Source organism: Copadichromis virginalis, linkage group LG5 (genome assembly GCF_057382275.1).
Source record: "Copadichromis virginalis isolate Kocher_CV1m ecotype Utaka linkage group LG5, C_Virginalis_male_GT1.1, whole genome shotgun sequence".
NCBI lineage: Eukaryota > Metazoa > Chordata > Actinopteri > Cichliformes > Cichlidae > Copadichromis > Copadichromis virginalis.
This window is the reverse complement of record NC_140622.1, coordinates 37,177,922-37,195,811: the sequence shown is the minus strand read 5'-3', so window position 1 is coordinate 37,195,811 and position 17,890 is coordinate 37,177,922. Positions and strand designations below refer to the sequence as shown.

General features: G+C 39.4%; 1 protein-coding gene across 4 annotated transcripts in view; it reads left to right on the top strand.

Annotated features, from left to right (window-relative positions):
* Positions 1–17,890, top strand: part of LOC146710269 (guanine nucleotide-binding protein G(s) subunit alpha-like) — a 56,455-nt gene that overhangs the window by 36,274 nt on the left and 2,291 nt on the right. For 3 of the 4 annotated variants that reach the window (XM_085457639.1, XM_085457640.1, XM_085457638.1), the window contains 6 exons: positions 12,139–12,193; positions 13,480–13,553; positions 13,681–13,739; positions 13,982–14,102; positions 14,945–15,075; positions 17,550–17,617. In XM_085457639.1, the coding sequence (XP_085313765.1) occupies positions 12,139–12,193; positions 13,480–13,553; positions 13,681–13,739; positions 13,982–14,102; positions 14,945–15,075; positions 17,550–17,617 (508 nt within the window). Of the gene's footprint in view, positions 1–12,138; positions 12,194–13,479; positions 13,554–13,680; positions 13,740–13,981; positions 14,103–14,944; positions 15,076–15,228; positions 15,803–17,549; positions 17,618–17,890 lie in introns of those variants that run through there. The other variant, XM_085457642.1, reaches the window with a different exon arrangement.

Here is a 17,890-nt window from a genome sequence, read left to right as displayed (position 1 = left end):
TTTGTAGATCATTTCTTTAGGCTGGAAATAATGATGTGTTGTCTCTTTTTTCTTTTCTTTTTTCTTTTTTTTTTTAAAGGATTTGTGGACTTTGTTATGGTGTTGGTATTTTGTTAGTTGGTCCACCACTTTAGTATTGACTGAAATATTTGAGCTACCATTAAATTGGTTAATATGAAACCTCTGACTCACGTTAGTTGTCCCCAGTGGATAGTTCCCTTGTGGGGACACCAGGGGATTCCCTTTGTAGTTTGGACTAAAACCTTTCTATAAAGGTTAAAGCCACTTTCAGTATGAAATGTTGCAGGCAGTCTATACTTGCAGTTGTGGCTTGTGTATGCCAAAAATGGCATCACAGCTGCTGGTGTGCAGTGTCCTTTGGTGACGTTTTGGTTTGCCATGCACCTTCTAGCTTTTGTAACCTGAAGCCTGCGATTATATGTTCTGCAAAAAAAAAAAACCTGCTTAAAACTTAGCAATCGCTTTGTTTGCATACTATTATGACCATTTAAATTTTCTTCTCAGTTTTGACACTTACCCATGCACGTGTTGACATAGCTTATTTATTAAAACATGGATTTTCCACATGGTAACGAGTGCTGTTGAGAGCATGCCAGAGCAACAGGTAGCAATAGACCCCAGCACATAGAAAACTTTATAGAAATATTGAATCCTACAGACAATAACTTTGTGCACGTGAAAAACTGAAAATGAAGGCATGCACCGCATGTGGGCAAAGGCTTGATATTCAAGTGTTTATCATTGAAAAGTACACTGCTACTTCTTGTGCTCACATTTATGACTATGGTGCTGTGTTGACGTCACAGTTCCCTCAAGCAGCCACTAATGTGTCAGGCCAAACTGTGGCATAATTAGTAAAAATGTGTTCATTGCATTGGTTCAACTATTGTTCCTATTTTGTGCTAATTAGCAAATATTAGCTTAAATGTTAAGCTAAGGTAGTAAAAACGGTAAATGTTAGTGTCATAGCGTCAGCATTTAGCTTAGAGCACCTCAATGCCTCCATAAAGCCTCAAAGAGCTGCTAGCATGGGTGTAAAGAAGCATTACAGATGGCCGGTGTTGGTCGCACCAATTAATTGCGATTTTGGTCATTTTCTGACTAAAATTTGTGCTCACCCAATCTAAAGTTTCCATGATGCTTGGTTACAGATGTTCCTGCTGTGAATTGGACTGTTGAAAGGTTTCGTTTCCATGTGCTGGCAATTGGTTTTTTTCTGTCAGGTGGATTTCTGGTTAGTCTTTGCTAAACAAAGTGCAGACTTTTTGGATGGTGATAGTGTGTGTGTTTTCACTGATGGGGAATTGGTTAATCTTCCTGGAACATCTTTTTGTGTTTTCTGCATTGAAATTTGGAACATATTTAGAGGAACATTAGCTTGAACTTCCCCAACCCGTGCCGCCTGACTCTCCCTCTGCTGTTCCAAGCACGTTATCTTTCCCTTTGGTCTTTGGTCAGTCTGGCTTCATTATAAGACACAAAACGATCACATGCGTCAGTATGGGACGTGTGCTGACTGTTTCATTTGTCGTTGTGTGTTTAAAGCAAGTATCAAATATAAAAGCTCTCATAGCATTATATTCGTCATTTATTGCATGGTCATAGCATGCAATAAATGACTAGATATAACGGTGATGCATGAATTCAAATGGCATATTTTACTGTAGCAGCCGGTTAAGGGGGAACTATTTTTAAACTGCTTCACATATAATTAGTTATCGAGTTTCTAACCTTTGGGTTTAGATCAAAAGAGGAACGAGTGAAGCAAAAAGTAAAGTTGTACTGCACAAATTCATGTTCAAATTGTAAGACTTTTGATATGTTACAAATAGTTAAATCAACTATTTGATGAAACGCTTAATGAATGACTTTGCCTCCCAGGATTTACTGTTAATCTGTAGGGACTACATGCCACCAGGTCCACCTTCAGCTCTGTGTGGCATGTTTTACATAAAATCTCACTGTAGTAACTCAAGCAATCAAATGAATGAGGAGTGAATTCTGTATACATTTCCAAAAAGTAGAATTAGAAGTTCTACTGCATGTGAAGTTGTACTTTGTGCCGTATTTTTGATGTGTACTCAGTTACTTTAGTTACTCAGTTACTGTCTTTGTGAGCGTATGTTGTCATTGGGGGGTGTGTATGCATGTCATTTCCATGTTGCAAATGCGACCACAGTTGTTTGTCGCAGTCACAGTTGCGTGTGTGTGGCACTCTTATGTTTTGTGGGAGGCGGGTGGGCTGACAGCACAGGCTGTCAGTGAGATGATCATGAAAAACCATCACTGTAAGAAGTGTGATTGAACACATGCGGCGTTTCACGCATCTGAGGAGAGACAGCGATTGAAAATGACAAAAGATCGAAAAGAGAGATTGAAATTGAATGAGGGTTTTCCTCTGTTGCAGGAACCCTCTCCTCCCTTCTCCTCTCCTCTGTCCTCTCTTCTCCTCTCCTCTCCTCTTCTCCACACCCAGCAGCCCCAGTGTTATGATGGATCAGATGTTGGGCTGGGTGGCCAGACCGGAAGTGCTCCCCTCCCCCCTCTGTGTGCTTATGTAAACGGAGAAGCAGAGAAAGAGAGAGGGGAGAGCTATTTTTAACCCAGGCAGGCTGCAGAAGGAGAAAGAATGAGCGACTGTGTTAGAAGAGAGAGACAACTTCAGCATTATTGATGAAGGTTGTTAGCATTAAATGAAAATGTCAACCCTGGATCAGCACAGGAAAAGTGAGGCCCACCATGTACACCTCCTGCCTCTCTCTTTGCAAAGATCACCTGACCCGTGTCATGATCGGGGGGGGGGGGGGGGGGATAAAATCAGGGAAAAAAAGGGAAGAAGAAGTTGACATGGCACTGATGCTTTGTCTCTGTGTGATTAGAAGGAAGTCACTGAAGCTTCACCGGTTCTCTTTTTGCTCCGTCATGCTCCGCCGTGATGCATCATTATTGTTGCTGTTTTTCCCCTATGCATTGAGGATGCACTCTAACTGTAAGATGTTCAAATGCAAAGTCCACTCAGTGCCTCGTTGCCCCCTCTGCCCAACAGGGCTGAGGCGAAGGGTTTGTCAGGTTTCTATTGTCTCATCATATACAGTATAGCAGTGTGTAAGTGTCGCTGTAAGTGTAAGAATTTTCAAGATAAGTGGAAAAGAGAAAAAAATCGTAATTTTTATTTATTTATTTTTTCAAATTGCTTTACTCATCACTTCACAGACTCTGTTACCTCATACACATAACAAAGGCGAATCCAAGCTTCTTTTGGGCGCTCCCTTGCTAACAAACAGCATGCCACAGTGGATGGCTTCCCATACTTGATTTATGATTTTTATGCTGGTTATCCTTCCTGACCTAATCTCCGAGGGTTTTTTGTCTCCTGCTCGTCTTGAACCAGGGATCTTTTGCATGTCAGACAAATGCATAAATCACAAATCTATGGGCATAGTACAGCCAGGGGTATTATTCTAAGTTTCTTATATTATTTGTATAATATTCCTAACCTTGCAAATATCCAGGCTTGCAGTGGTAAAATTTGCAAGACAAAAATGGTACATATATCCAGAAAATAAGAGGGATTCTTTGAGATTTAAGACACAAATTTATAAGAAACAGATGTTTAAAAGAAAGAAAAGTTGCTTTTATTTTTGCCGAGCTTCCACATCATGTCAAAGTGGGACGTTAGAGGTTTTGTAGGCCTTATTTGGCGAGTCACAAATACACAACAGTGGTAGTACAGACTGCACTTTATACAGTTTTACTGCTACTGCCATGTTGGATTCCAAAGTTGGAGTTGGTGTGACTTTGATGACTTTCCGAGTGGGAAGTCCAACTGGAGGGGGCGTTTGAGCTGAAAATCCAGTGGAATTCTGACTTTCCACTTCAAATGGCATGCAGCATCATTCCTAATATAAGATGGACTATTCAAATATAGTCTTTTTTGCAGTTGGGGTTAGCAATAAGTGTTTATTTTATAATAACCCTTACATTTCTTATCATCATAAGAAATGTAAAGCATTTTTAAAAACCTCTGTGAAAGGGGAATATCACCTGTCCAAAGCTTCAGTATGGTGAGCGCAAATTATATTATTATTTTAAGAAAGATTTAATTGGATCAAAGATCAAGTTGAAACGTATCTGACTGCTGTTCCCAATTTTATAAACTTTAGGAAATATAAGGTTTGCTTTATTTTTTTCCCCTAAGGGCATGCTGGGTAATCTGGCCAGGTAGTATGGCAGTGTGGAGGAGGCTCTGTGGCTACAGGACACTCAACAAGATGCCATAAAAAAGAGAGGGATTAAAAAGAGAGACTTGTTTAAGTGTTAGATACTTGTTAACTCAGAGAGGGTTAAATATTTGTGTGGTTTCTTTTATTTATGTGGTATTTATTGTATGACAACATGCAATTGTAAAAAGTGCAGCATGGCTAATCTTTTGAAAATACTGCCATATTGCTCAAAAATATTCCCAAACTTTTTCAATAATATCATAAATTTCACGCATTTTTCTTGAGATTTTATTTTTTTACCTAAACCTCTGTAAATTTCAGGATTTTTCCTCATTAATTTACCAAATTAAGAGAAATCACAATTAATTGTTGAATAAGTACCTGATTTTAAATATGTCGAGTCTTGCACATATTTTTGCAAATATTTATTTATAATACACCTCTTTTATTTTATTTTTATTTTTGATATTATTATGGCTTATTGGAGGATCAACTAACTGTTTTAAAGTCATGTCCTTAGTTGTAGCTTCTTGTCATCTCAGTGAAACATCTAAAGGTTACACCTTTTTTCCATGTTTTGTAAGACTTTAGTGTGGGTGGTAAGCAGATTTCATCTTTGGACAGAGACAGATATGCTTCTAAGCTAAGTGGCAGCTTGCTTTTTGTCTGCAGAGGCATCGTCTCCTCCATCTCTAAAAAGCAGATTGCCACCAAATCTGAGCCCTTCCTTCAAATGAGAAGTAGAAAGACGCTTGTACTTGTGGCCTAAAGACAAAGAAATAATGCAAACATGTGGCCAAAAGGAAGTTATGGAAAACTAAGCCAATAATGAGATGTTGCTGACCAGTTGGAGACAACTGCATATTTGGAAACAGTGAACAAAGCTGTACATACTTTAGCACAAGTCCTTTGTAAGCTTTACACAGTCTTCACCTTTTGTGGATTTTTTGAAAATACCATGAATCATTTTGTGTTTGTTTATGATCATTGCTGATCATATGAAGATTGTTTTCCTGTAAGCTCTGTTCCTCACACCGAGAGGAAAAAATTGACTGGAGATCATTCTTTTAACTTTAAGGCAACATCAGCCTGAACTTAAACATTTGCTTCCCTGACTTTGTAACATGTAACAAACTGTACATCCAAAAATAAGTACATTATTCATGTAATTCCTCCGCAGGGGTCTTGTTTCATCTGTCTGACCCTGCTGTCATTTACACCGTCATTCTTCTTTACCTACCCTCTTTCTTCCTGTCTCACCTCCTTACACACACCTTCAGTGTGGAGTGGAGCTGTCAGGAAACAGATAATAAGTGAAATAACGTTAATTGAGTTCACGAGAACACATTACGTAGCTGCTTTTATTCTCAATCTGTGAAAAATATAAATGAAAGCTAATTTGAGAGAAAATGTTTTTTAAGCATTTGCTGAAGCTGTCAGACCGACTTTTATTTCTTTTTTTAAACGATTGATAAAAATGATTTGATGCAGAGCGTGAACTTTCTTCCAGGATATGCACAAGCATGTAAGGCAAGCATAATTGTTTGAGCTTTTCAGCCATGTCGACACACTGAGGTCAAGTAAAAAAAAACAAAAAACCCAAAAAACTGCTGTAATCAGACACGGACAAGTTGCTGGTATAGTAGCCGGTGCACAGCTCCTGGTATGTGGCTTAGTAAACACGGAACAACGTAAAATTGGATAAATTAATTATTTAGTCTCTTGAACCAGAACGATATTGATGTTGTATATTGTTTAGGTCTCCTGTTACCTTATTGTCTGACTGCTTTTTTATTTTTAAATGACAGTATAGAGGTACCCGTTGTGTTAAAATATGACGAGGAGTACCTGACCTGAAGCTGGGAGTGAAGGTGTTTTGTTTTTACAGGCTTTTATTTTGAAGGACTCTTGCGAAACAGACTTTTTTATGCATTATTTTATGAAGCATTCCTTCCATATGCAACACTTTATTAACAAAAAAAATACATAGAATCTTAAACATGAGCCCCAATGAAATGCTAATGTTCCATTTGTTCATATATTAAAGTGGATAAAGTAATAATGTATTTGGGGGGGAAAGTAATTTTCTATTACTTTGTTAAAAATTAGTTGTGCCATCTATAATGCAAAATAACGTCAGGATTTTGCATAAAATAATATAAACAGCGCCACGCCATAGATTTGCAACACCAGATGTAGTGGATTTTTAATCTCTGCTATATATTTTGTTTGGTTTTCTTCTTCTCAAATGTTAGGAGTGTCTTTTTTTTAAATTGGGGGTGTTTGTAACTGTAGGAGAAGTCACTCAGAGACGTTACGTTTGTGCCGCCTGGCCATGATACCGGCCGAGAGTTACCACCGTGTTTATTAATTGTGGATTCTTTGAAACGTTATCCCAGCGATAATGTGCCAGAGTCCCCCTAAAGTACTTCTTTGGCACCCTCGTACTCCTCTTCTCTCCCCCCGTCCTTCCTCTGCTCTCGCCTCTCTCTGTCTCTCCGTGATGTGTGGCGGTGTTTGTGCAGGGACAGAAAATGGTTGAGATTGAGTCTCTGACTCATCCTGAAGGAGGAGGGAGGGGAGATGAGGGATGGGGGCAAAGACGAACTGATTTTTTTTGTGTTTTGATGGGGTGGCAGTGTCACTGTGTGTTATCCTGAAGATGTTTAAATGAAATTTCCAGGTGTGTGCAAGCTGCAGATGTTAAATGTGTAAATGTGTTTGGAGACGGGCAGCTGTGGGAAACTTTGCTGCTGCTGCTGTAATCTCGCCGTCTTGTGATTTTTCTGAATGCTGTTTAGATGTCTCGTGTTTACTTAGTTACTTTTCCTTTATTTTTCTTCTTGTCGTTGTCTTTCTTTGAGTTTTGTATTCTTTTTTACTTTACTGTACGGGATTTGTATTTTCCTTTCTGGTCCTTTGGGGGGTTTTCTTCATTTTTATGCCTCATTTAAGGTTTCTTCGTGACTTTTCTCTGGGCTTTGTCTCGCTTTAAAAAGTTTTCTTCATGCTCTTGTTTGTTTCTTTTTTGCTTTCTTTTATTCTTTGATTTCTGATCATTTGTTCATCAATTAATTTCATTTTTTGTCACGTTTCTTTCCCATCTGTCAGTTTCTTTAAAGTTTTTATGCTCTCCTTTTACTTTTCTCTTTATGTTATTTTTTTCCTCTAAACTTTCCATTCTTTTATTAATGTTTCACTATCCTGTTCATTTTTTTTATTTTTATCTTTGATTCTTCTCTTTCGTTCTCTTTTTGTCTTTCTCTTTCACTCTGTTCTCGTCTCCTCCTACCTTTACTCTTATAATCTGTTCACTTTTCTCTGTTTTCCTCGTGTGTTAGTTCTTTAATTGCCTTCCTTCTTTTTTTGTCCTTTTCTTCTCTCGCGCACTTTTCCCTCTGTTTCCTCTAACCCACTCCATTCCCTGAATTTCTTTCTTTCTGTCTCTTTGTTGCTCGCTCCATTCCTCTCTGTCCCCTTCTTCTGCCTTTCTTCCCTTCTTTTCCCTCTCCTCTCTCTGTCTGTCTCTCCCTCTCTCTGGCCTCTCTCCAGCAGCACAAGATTTGGAGCCGATTGTCTATTTATAGCGCCTGTGGTTCTGTCGCCATGACAACCAAGCTGGAGGCCAGGGCGCCAGGGAGCTATTTTTGGAGCAGCTCTGTAATGTCAGACATAGCCTTCTCTCTCTTTCTTCCCTCTCTCTCTGGATGTGGTGTGTGTTTGATTAAGGATCGGCTGGCGAAGCCTTCGGTTTGGTCAGCTCGTCGCAGTGTGAAGCGCTAACGTACAAAGAAGCGGTAACCCCCTCAAGTCTTGCACCGTCCCCCTCCCCCCACCTACCTATTACCTCCACCTTGAGGAAGCACCGAGACCATTTTTTTGTTGGGTTTTTTTGTATTTATTTTTTTGAGTGGGCTCGGTGCTTCAGAGGCTTGTAAAGCTTCAGTTTTCTCTCGTGCAGCTGAGATTGATTTCAGGCGCCTTAAGTGACACGTTTGAGTGTCTGCAGTGAGATTTGCAGCAACAATAAAGACACAATTTAAAGCCCTGTTAACGTAAAAAAAAATACTAAACTGCATTTTTTGTAAATCTGAAAAAACAAATTTAAGTGTTAATAAATGGCCAAATTATTGTCAGTAAAATTGACACTAAACTATATTTAAGGATTTAATACTTAAATTTACAATTTTAAAATGTATCCTTTTTTTTGTAAACTTCTAATAATCTTTTAATTTGTTTTCACAGTTTTACAGTTTTACTGTTAATCAGCTTCTCGGGAATGTGCATTTTCTGTATTTGTAAAGGTTTTTGAGCGTCTTCATTTTTTACTTTTGTGTAAAGACATGGTGGTTGAACTTCTGAAAACTTGCTTGGACATGAATAGATTTGAGGAGATGTGGAAAGAGGCGCTTTTTAGGGACGCAATCCTGCTCGCTGATTTGTGTGTGTCTGCGTGTGTGTTGTCACACAGCGGAGCTGCTCGGACGCGGTGGGGCAAAGTTTTCCAGATGCTGTGTGTTTGTATCTTGTTATACTACAAACCCTGATACAGGTTAAAATACTTTAATTATTACTCTGGTACTATTAAACTGTTAACACAGTTAATGTGTTCTTTGATCAAATACTGGCTTTTTTTTTTTTTAAAAGAGACATTTCATAACTGTTTCTCATATGAAGGTAATTTAAAATTAAAGTACTATGATCTGAAAATTTGGCTCCCTAAAAACATAAAAACCTGCTCCGTCCTGTTACGTTTGATCTGTTTCTGTTTTATCCTTACCAGCTGTAAGGTTGCAGGCCGGACGACACAGTTGTGTGTCAGAGTAATCTAATACTGAGTAGAGATGAGGACGTATGAAAGCTCATAATCTGAGTAATCCTTTGTTCTAATACTGCCACTTTTACAAGATAAATGCATTATGGGAGTGTTGTCAGCTATGTTGGGACAGTGCGCCGCTGCTGTTACATTTTTTTTGTTTGTTTGTTTTTCAACACATGAAAAAAACAAAAACAACTTCATCATGTTCAAAATTACACGTGCAAAGCAGATCCAGTTAAAAGGTGTTTTCATAGCAGTCCAATAGGCTTTAATTATTGTAGCAATAATATAGAAGAAATTTGGTAATTGAACTTTTGTTTAAAAAAAGTCTATTTTTTAAAATATAATTGATAAAACATGTGATTTTTATTTTATACATTTGAACAAGCATATTTAAATATCCTTCAGGGTTGTTTGTGTGGCAATAAAACAATGAATCCAAATAAAGAATTGAAGTAAATATGACATTTTAAAAATATGTAAATGCTAGAGTATTTATTTTTCATTTTTCCACAATCGTGGCCTACATTTATTGTATCTGCAAAAAAGAAGAAGAAAAGAAACCCAAAGAAAACAGAAGAATGAATTTGAGCTTTTCTTGTAAATACTGGGTCATTTTTAGCTACCAGACAAGTGACCTGTGTATATTTCCAGAGTTTAAGTCACCCTGTCTGCTACCCAGAATAACCCTGTGGATATACATAACACCGTAGACCTCTCTGTTACTGGGGCAGCCACTATTATTTAGTTCATCTTAGTAGGCATGGTTATTATTGGCACTTCTCCTATTAATAGGGAGAAGTGCTAAAAATTGAGCAGTGTGTTTGTCCTGGGCGTGTTGATGCCTCAGACCGGAGCTGTAGATAAACAAGATTTTGGCCTCAGCAGATGTTGGGGGCAGGCATGTTAACTCTCATCATTAGAGCTGTAGCTTTCACCTTCACCCAAAATGAAAGTTTTGTTGTTGAGGTGCTCACTAATAATGTAATGTTATGGGCTGAAGTTTGACTCGAAGGTGCTGAGGTGTGGGAGCACCTGAGCCACTTGGCCCCTGCAGAGAGCGGCTGGTACCAGACCGGCTGACTGCCTAATGGTCTTTCTGTGTGTTTTACATGAATATCTGTGTCAGTGCGCATTTGTGCAGAGAAATGCGCATGGCCCGCTCTTTGTCTCTGCGAACCCTTTCTCCTCCCTCTCCTTCCTGGCTCAGGGGTCTTTTTGTCCGTTTGTCCAGCACTGTAGCGCCTGCAGACGCAGCCCCCCGTTCCTCTCAGTGTGTTACCTGCAGCCCTTCTGTCACATTTCACCCCTGCCCGCAACATTCCTAGTTATCTCAGAGGGGGCTGCATACCTGTTCTCTGAGAGGCGGCTGCAGGCCAGTGTCTTGCCTTGCTAGTTGTAAGAATAGAGCGTAGACAATTATTCAAAGCAGACAGCCAGGCGGGCCGGGGAACAGAGTGGGAACGCAGTATGTTAGCAACTACTCTGTAACAAGCAGTCAGGGATTACTTAAAGCATTTTGGTTGGTGAAGCTTTGCAGAGATTTAAAATAAAATTGGTTAGATGAAGTTGCAAGCAGTGCTTTAACACATCAAAGCCATGTCTGTTCATTTTTTTTTAAATTAGCAAGCATTAACTGTGTGGCTACACTTTAACACTACTGCACTATAACCCTCATCCCTGCTTAAAACATGCTGCTCAGGGGAAAGCTTTAATATTTAAATATTGTTCCGGAATTTTGTGAAGTAGAAATGCATCAGAATAAGGTACATTAAAGTACATTAAGGTTAAAGTACAATAAGGTACAATAAAGTACATTTAGCATATTTGGTGTTTTATTTTAACAATTTGTATGGAGGTAATTTTCAAGTTTCTTTCTACAGAAAGACTCCCATTGCATTTCAAGCTATATCTGTCGGAGACCCTGTAATTATTTGTACTGCATTTCACGTCCATTCAGTATTTACTTGAGATCTTGTTGTTTAATATAACATGGTAACACACACGAGGAAGGGCTAAAGTTTAATATGCAAATGTTTAAGTTTGAGAGCAGAATCCGTGATTGAAACATTTGCATGATATTAAAGCTGCGATTGTGAAGTTTTCAGCTCAGTTTCTGTAGGAAAACTGCAGCACTTGTGCTCGATCAGTGCAGGCGAGTGCGACACTGCTGCTTAAAGATAATCACCAAATTCCTTTCGGTATAACTGGCCTGAATTCAGCTCACTCCTCTCTCCATGCCACAGCTGAGCAACTCTTCTTTGATAATGTTTACCTCTTTACATCTGAAAGTCCCGTCTGGACAGCTTGGAAGTTTAATTTTCCACCTTCATTTTATTTACATGCATGTGCAGTGGCTCGAAGGGAGATGATAGGGAAGTTGTTTTTTTTTCCTGTGTGAAATTTAGGCAATCTTATTAATGCTGGTGTGCATGTACACGACGGGTACTAGTGTAAAAGTGTCTGTGGTCCAGACAACTCCGAAAGAGTCGTCAGGCTGCCTCACACACCTTGAAAGCATACACCCGTTCACACAGACCATTAACATGCATTTGGGTAGACGCTCTTCAAAATATGAACGCGCTGTAGGCCTGCATACCCACCCACGCACACACACACACACACACACACTTCTCCTTCTGTGCAAGTACTACTACAGCAGCTCCATTGACGAGGCTTCTTCAGTCTGACAGAGCAAACGGCTGCCGGTGACTCAGACTGGCTGCCTCTGATCTCGCTGCGATTTCAAACACTCGCCCCCTCGTGGCCATTCAGGGACTCATATCCTCCATGTTTCCCGAGCTCTCATTGCTGTGCTCGGCAGCAGCGCTCGGCCTGTGTTTGTGTGCGTTTTTGAAGCCAAACTCTTCCAGTCTGATAGGTTGGTGAGTTAAGGAGGATTTTAAGTTGCGTTTACAGTTCAGTAGGTTTTATTTTGAAGATTACTGTGGTTAGTTAAAATGGACTGATTTACTGTGAAAGTAAGCAATACATTAGTTTTATTGTAATATTGTATATATATTTTTTCTATACAGTTCCAGCTGAGATTTAAAAGCTTTTGTGTTGTCTTTGCAGCTTCCTAGACCGGATTGATGTGGTCAGGCAGAACGACTACACACCCACTGATCAGGTGAGGCAGTCAGCACTCAAACACCAGTTATAACAGTTTTTATCATTTTTATTTAGTTTTGTAAGTTTCAGTTATATTCTGTTATTTTATTGTTTAAAAATGTTCACCAGTGTTTAGTATATTCTATAATGTTCAAATTGAGCAAAAACGAAAATGGAGAGTAGTTTTTGTTTTCTATTCCAGTTAATCAAAATGTTTTTTTCTCTTGTAGCTTTCATTTTTTGAGTTTTAGTTCACTGTAATAACACAAACAGGATTGAAGGTGATGAACCACCAGAGCAACGCCTGCCAGACATTTGCATTTATTCACCAAACTCAAATAATATTGCAATAACAACCTGTAAGCAGATTTTCAGGTTCCCATCATGACACACTCATGCTCTGTGTATATTATTTGGAGGCACCTGTGCCTTCCCTTCTGTGACGTGTCAAAGTTTAATCTTGGGGAAACTCGAGAAGAAGTAAAAAGTGTGAGTGTGTTTAACTGTGTAGCCGGAACCAGACAAAGGATGTGAACTGCAGTACACGTCATATCATACGTGAAACGAGCGTGTGCAGATGGAGAAGTTCACGTCCCAACGACCCGTGTGGACGTGGAAAGCATGAAGAGACCTTCATGACGGCATTGTAATTACGCATCACCACTGAGGGCAGCAGAGCCGTGCACAGGGCATGTTTGCATATAGAAAATGTGTGTCGTTGTGTTTGCAGAAAATTATAATTACCACATTTGTGGCAGTTTTTAAAATCATAGTTGGTGAATACTTTCTAGATTTTTATGTACAATCAGCTGTGATTAGCGTAGAAGCGAGTAAGAACAGTGCCGTGGGAAATGGAAAGTGAATATAGAAAAATTAAAAGTAAAATGAGTGTGGAATTTATCTGCTTTTATTTGATTTAGATAGCCAGATAAAACTTTGAATTTGATTGTTTTTGACCTGTTTTTACAAAAGATCTACTCATCTACAAACACTATTCATTATTAGGTGTTATTATTCAGTATGTCTTATTGAAAATGGACTATATGCACAGCTTCTTTTTAAAATTATTTTATTTATAATGTGTATCAATACGGATAAGTGCATAATATGAACTGTGTCACACATCCCGGCATTTAAGTTTAAATGCTGTTCCCTAGATGGACTTTCAAGACGCACGCATCAGTTATCTTTATTTGTTTTATTTCCTCACGAAAGTCGACTTCTTGCCCATTTACTGCCATTTTATGCTTCATTGTCCACTTGTGCTTCCTTTAACCCTCCTACTCCTTTTTTTTTTTTTTTCAGGACCTGCTAAGATGCAGAGTACTGACATCTGGGATCTTCGAGACAAGATTTCAAATAGACAAAGTTAATTTCCAGTGAGCAACCTCAATGTTTATTTATCACGATGTGTGCGATAGAGCGAAAGTAAAAAAGTCAAATAAAAGGATTAATACTGTTTTAAAAGTGTAAATATAAAACTTTTTAACTTCCTCTGTCTCTCAGTATGTTCGACGTTGGAGGTCAGAGGGATGAACGGCGAAAGTGGATCCAGTGTTTTAATGGTAGGAGATGATCCTGAATTATTTCTGAAGTATCTAACACTCACTTTGCTGCTTTTTTCATGTCATTGGGTTTATAAAGTTACTAAAGCAGATATATATGTAGTGTTCAGCAATCCGTAACTGGATTGAAGCATGTGCGTTCATTTAAAGTCCAAGTTGAGAACAAGGTTGTGTATCTTGAGTTTTTGGGTATTTTTATTCATAGTGGTTTTATTAATCCTGCTCTGTGTTGTGTGCCGCAGATGTGACAGCTATCATCTTTGTGGTGGCGAGTAGCAGCTACAACATGGTGATCAGAGAAGATAATCAGACTAACAGACTACAGGAAGCCCTCAATCTTTTCAAGAACATTTGGAACAACAGGTCGGAGACAAATTCTTCTTTGGACACATTTCTTTCTTTTCTGTTTTTGTCTTTTTTTGTTTGAAGGTGAGACAAAAGGGAGTCATAAAAGCCAAGAAATGTTGCTAAAAAGACTATAGAAACTAAATGCTGTGACACTTTGGTCCCTTTCTTTAAGGGAGCAGACATAAGAGCAACTTAAGAGTGAAGTATATGATTACTGTGACTGGTAGTTTTCCATTGTTTGGGCTAAAAGAAAGTCATATACAACAATACAATACAATAATAAAACTTTTACTTTGAGTTGAGAGGAATGCCTAGTTACAAGCCATCTTGCACACAGCAGGGAAATACGGGGGAAAAAACAAAGATAAAATAGGATCAAAAGAACATGAGACATGATGTGAGCTTTCTGTTAGCTGTGCAAATGAAAACACAAATCAAGCTGGGAAGGTTTGTCATCTGAGGGGCTGCTGCTTTTGCTAGTTTGGTAAGAGAAGTCATTTCTTTTCAGAGATAAGTACAGTAAATTTAAACAAAGCGCTCGATACGTTTACGTGAACGGTGCACTAAAAAATTCTTCTGAAAATCAAGAAAATGTGAAATTTCTGATTCAGGGTGTATATGTAGAGGGACAAAGCTCTGAGCAGACACCATGTCCGCCTTTGACTCCATATGGGCTGTTTATGGCAGAAGCTCTAAGACCTTTTTAACCCAGAACTCCAGAGAGTAAATTATTGCCGTGTTCTCCAGCCAAAGTCTATTAAAATGTAATTTCTACTTTTAAAACAGTGACTCTCCAGCAACACATGTTTTGGGTCTGAAACTAACCTTGGTCTGAACTTGCTCACTTCCCTCCGCAGGTGGCTACGGACCATTTCTGTAATCCTCTTCCTGAACAAACAGGACCTGCTTGCTGAGAAGGTTTTGGCAGGAAAATCTAAAATTGAGGAGTATTTCCCAGAGTTTGCACGCTACACTACGCCTGATGATGGTAAGGCTGGCGCTCTTAGATCTGCTCATCTTCATCTTGCTGTCAGTCTTTTTTTCCCCCCAAACATTATCCCTGATGATATAACATCCCCAGAACTGTCCACTTTAATACAATAATATTTATATAGCTCCTGTTAACAACTTTCATCTCAAGGAACAAGTTAGAGAGCGTACAACATCAGAGGGAGAAGCTGTATTATCCAAAAGTTCACTATGAACAGGCACTCCAGAGAGACCACCAGCAGACCGAGACTCAAAGAGGGGAAACAATCCAGAGATGACAAAGAAACGGAAGCGTGGCTACAGCATGAACAAAAAACTGGAGAGTACACTTTATGATGTGCAGATGTTGCATATAAACCGACCAGAGCCAAAGCCAGAATAACAAAGGGATGGTTCATGATCACCTAATACAGTCCTCCCTGGGAGCTGGTTCCACAGCAAAGCAGCCTGATAACTGAAGGCTCTGCCTCCTGTTATCCAGTTAGATCGTGTGTCCGTGTGACTTCACGGCCGGAGCTCTTGGTTAGTTTGAGTTCTGAGTGCTCCATCGAAATGTCACACATGCTAACGCCCGCAGTGCACTGACATGTTAATATTAGGGGTGCAACGATATTCGTATCGATATTGAACCGTTCGATACAGTGCTTTCGGTTCGGTACGCATATGTATCGAATAATACAACATTTGTAATTTATTTTATCAATTTTCTTTCTGACGATGCTGTCTGTGTTGAGCGCTCAGTGAATCTGTGTTCGACTACTCCGCCTAGGCTGCACTGTCGAGCGCAGATCCACTGAGCGCTCAACACAGACAGCATAGTCAGAAGGAAGAGCGCAGGGCAAGCTAGCGAGACAGAAGTTAAGCTCTACTTGCAACAGGCAAATTGAACCTCATTCAGATCTGGCGTTTGGAATTATTTTGGTTTTCATGTGACGTATGACCCTGAAGGTAAGCGAGTCATGGACTAAAGTAAAACAGTATGTTGGATGTGCCACGCAATGCTCAATTACATTGGTGTGAACTAGTGTGTTAGCGCAGTTAGCTCGTTAACGTGTTGGCCGTCTAGCCCCATGCACGGAGCGATCGGCGGTAGCTCGTTAACGGAGATTTGCCTTGTGGCGTTAAGGTCATTTCAACGAGATTAACCTGAAAGCACTAGCGGGAACACAACGAATATGACTGCACATTTACGCCGACATCATCCTAGTGCAAAGACAAGTGGAAGCAGACAAAAAAAAGCAAGCATGCTACTAACTTTAGCCGAGTCATTTAGACAGCTGTTAGCACAGGATTCTCCTTATGCTGCTGAGAATATAGCCCAGAAGAAGCGGATAGTATAGCTTTTATTTTGGAAAGAGACATTTCTCTGTAATAAACTCTCTTTTCCAAAGATGAGTGATTCCTCAATCAGATACAGGGCTTGCAATATCGCTAGCCCGACGTCCTGGAGCTAGCGATTTTTTTCAGTCGGGCTACCAAAATCTATCTCTTCCCTGCCCGTCGGGCTATTGTAGGAAAAATATATGTCAATGCTTTTGCATTCTTTCAGAAATGTAGCTGGGTAATTATGTCATTGGCATCGGTGAGCCACTGTCAATATGTGACATATTGAAGTCGCGTTTGAATTTGCGCTTGTTTTTTTGCTTTCACTTTGCAATCGTGCGAACTGTGTATAGAGAGCGACAGCACTGATCTGTGAGTGATGATAATTTGTGCACCAATTCCTCTGACATCGTCTTATTAATCGTTAGCTTACTATGCAAACATGACAAGTGAAATCTCCCGCAGCTTACACATGTGAGAGGTTGATCGCGCAGAGAATCGCTGAGCTTATGTGAGTGAGCGTGTAAAAGCATTTCAGTTCTGCTGAGCCAAATAAGACAGGTCAGGGTGAAGAAGTGACAGCCAAAGAAAAGCTTACCACAAAACGGAGAAGTTATGACAAATCAGACTATAAGGCAAAAAGAAAGTGCAGCTTTATGGTTTCATGGACAAAATAATTTCTGTGGCTGCAATATGACGAGCTAAATAACCAGGGCTGCACATAAGTGGTCCGCAGGTGCGCATTCGCTGTCAAAATAAAAAACACGCACAAGGGTTAGGGTTAAATTTAAAAACTGTACTTTTGAGTTAAAATATATATTTATAATTTTAATAAATGACAAATTAAGAAGGCATGAACATTTTTTTTGTATCGAAAAAATATCGAACCGTGACACCAAAGTATCGAACCGAACCGTGAATTTTGTGTATCGTTGCACCCCTAGTTAATATGTAAACATGCTGAGGTTTTTCTCCTCACGCTCAGTGAGAATCAGTAGTTACGGTCCTGAGATCAAGTAAAGTATTGGCCATTTTTACCAGTTTAACTCTAATGTGGTTTATTCTGTGGTAACAGTGCTGCACCGTGTGACTATTTAATGCTGCAGCGTGAAGGTGACTCGAATGTGACCAGATTTCTTCTTCCAACAGCAATACCAGAGCCAGGTGAAGATCCCCGTGTTACCAGGGCAAAGTACTTCATACGGGATGAATTTCTGGTGTGTACAAAAGTCAGAGGCAAAACCTGTTTTGCCTCTTTGACTTTAGTTTCCCTTTTTTCTATTCTTTATATGACATAAAAGACTAATATGAGGTTTGAGTTATATTCCTGACAAAATTCCTTTAGAGGCTGATTTACATGGGATGTGGTTTCCAAATTGGCTTGAACTCCACTCAGTCTCTCTACTCTGGCACTGCTGAAGGAGCTGAACATAGTTTCAGTGTTTTTGAGCATTTGATGGACCGCTTATGTCCCAGAGATGTAGATTTTG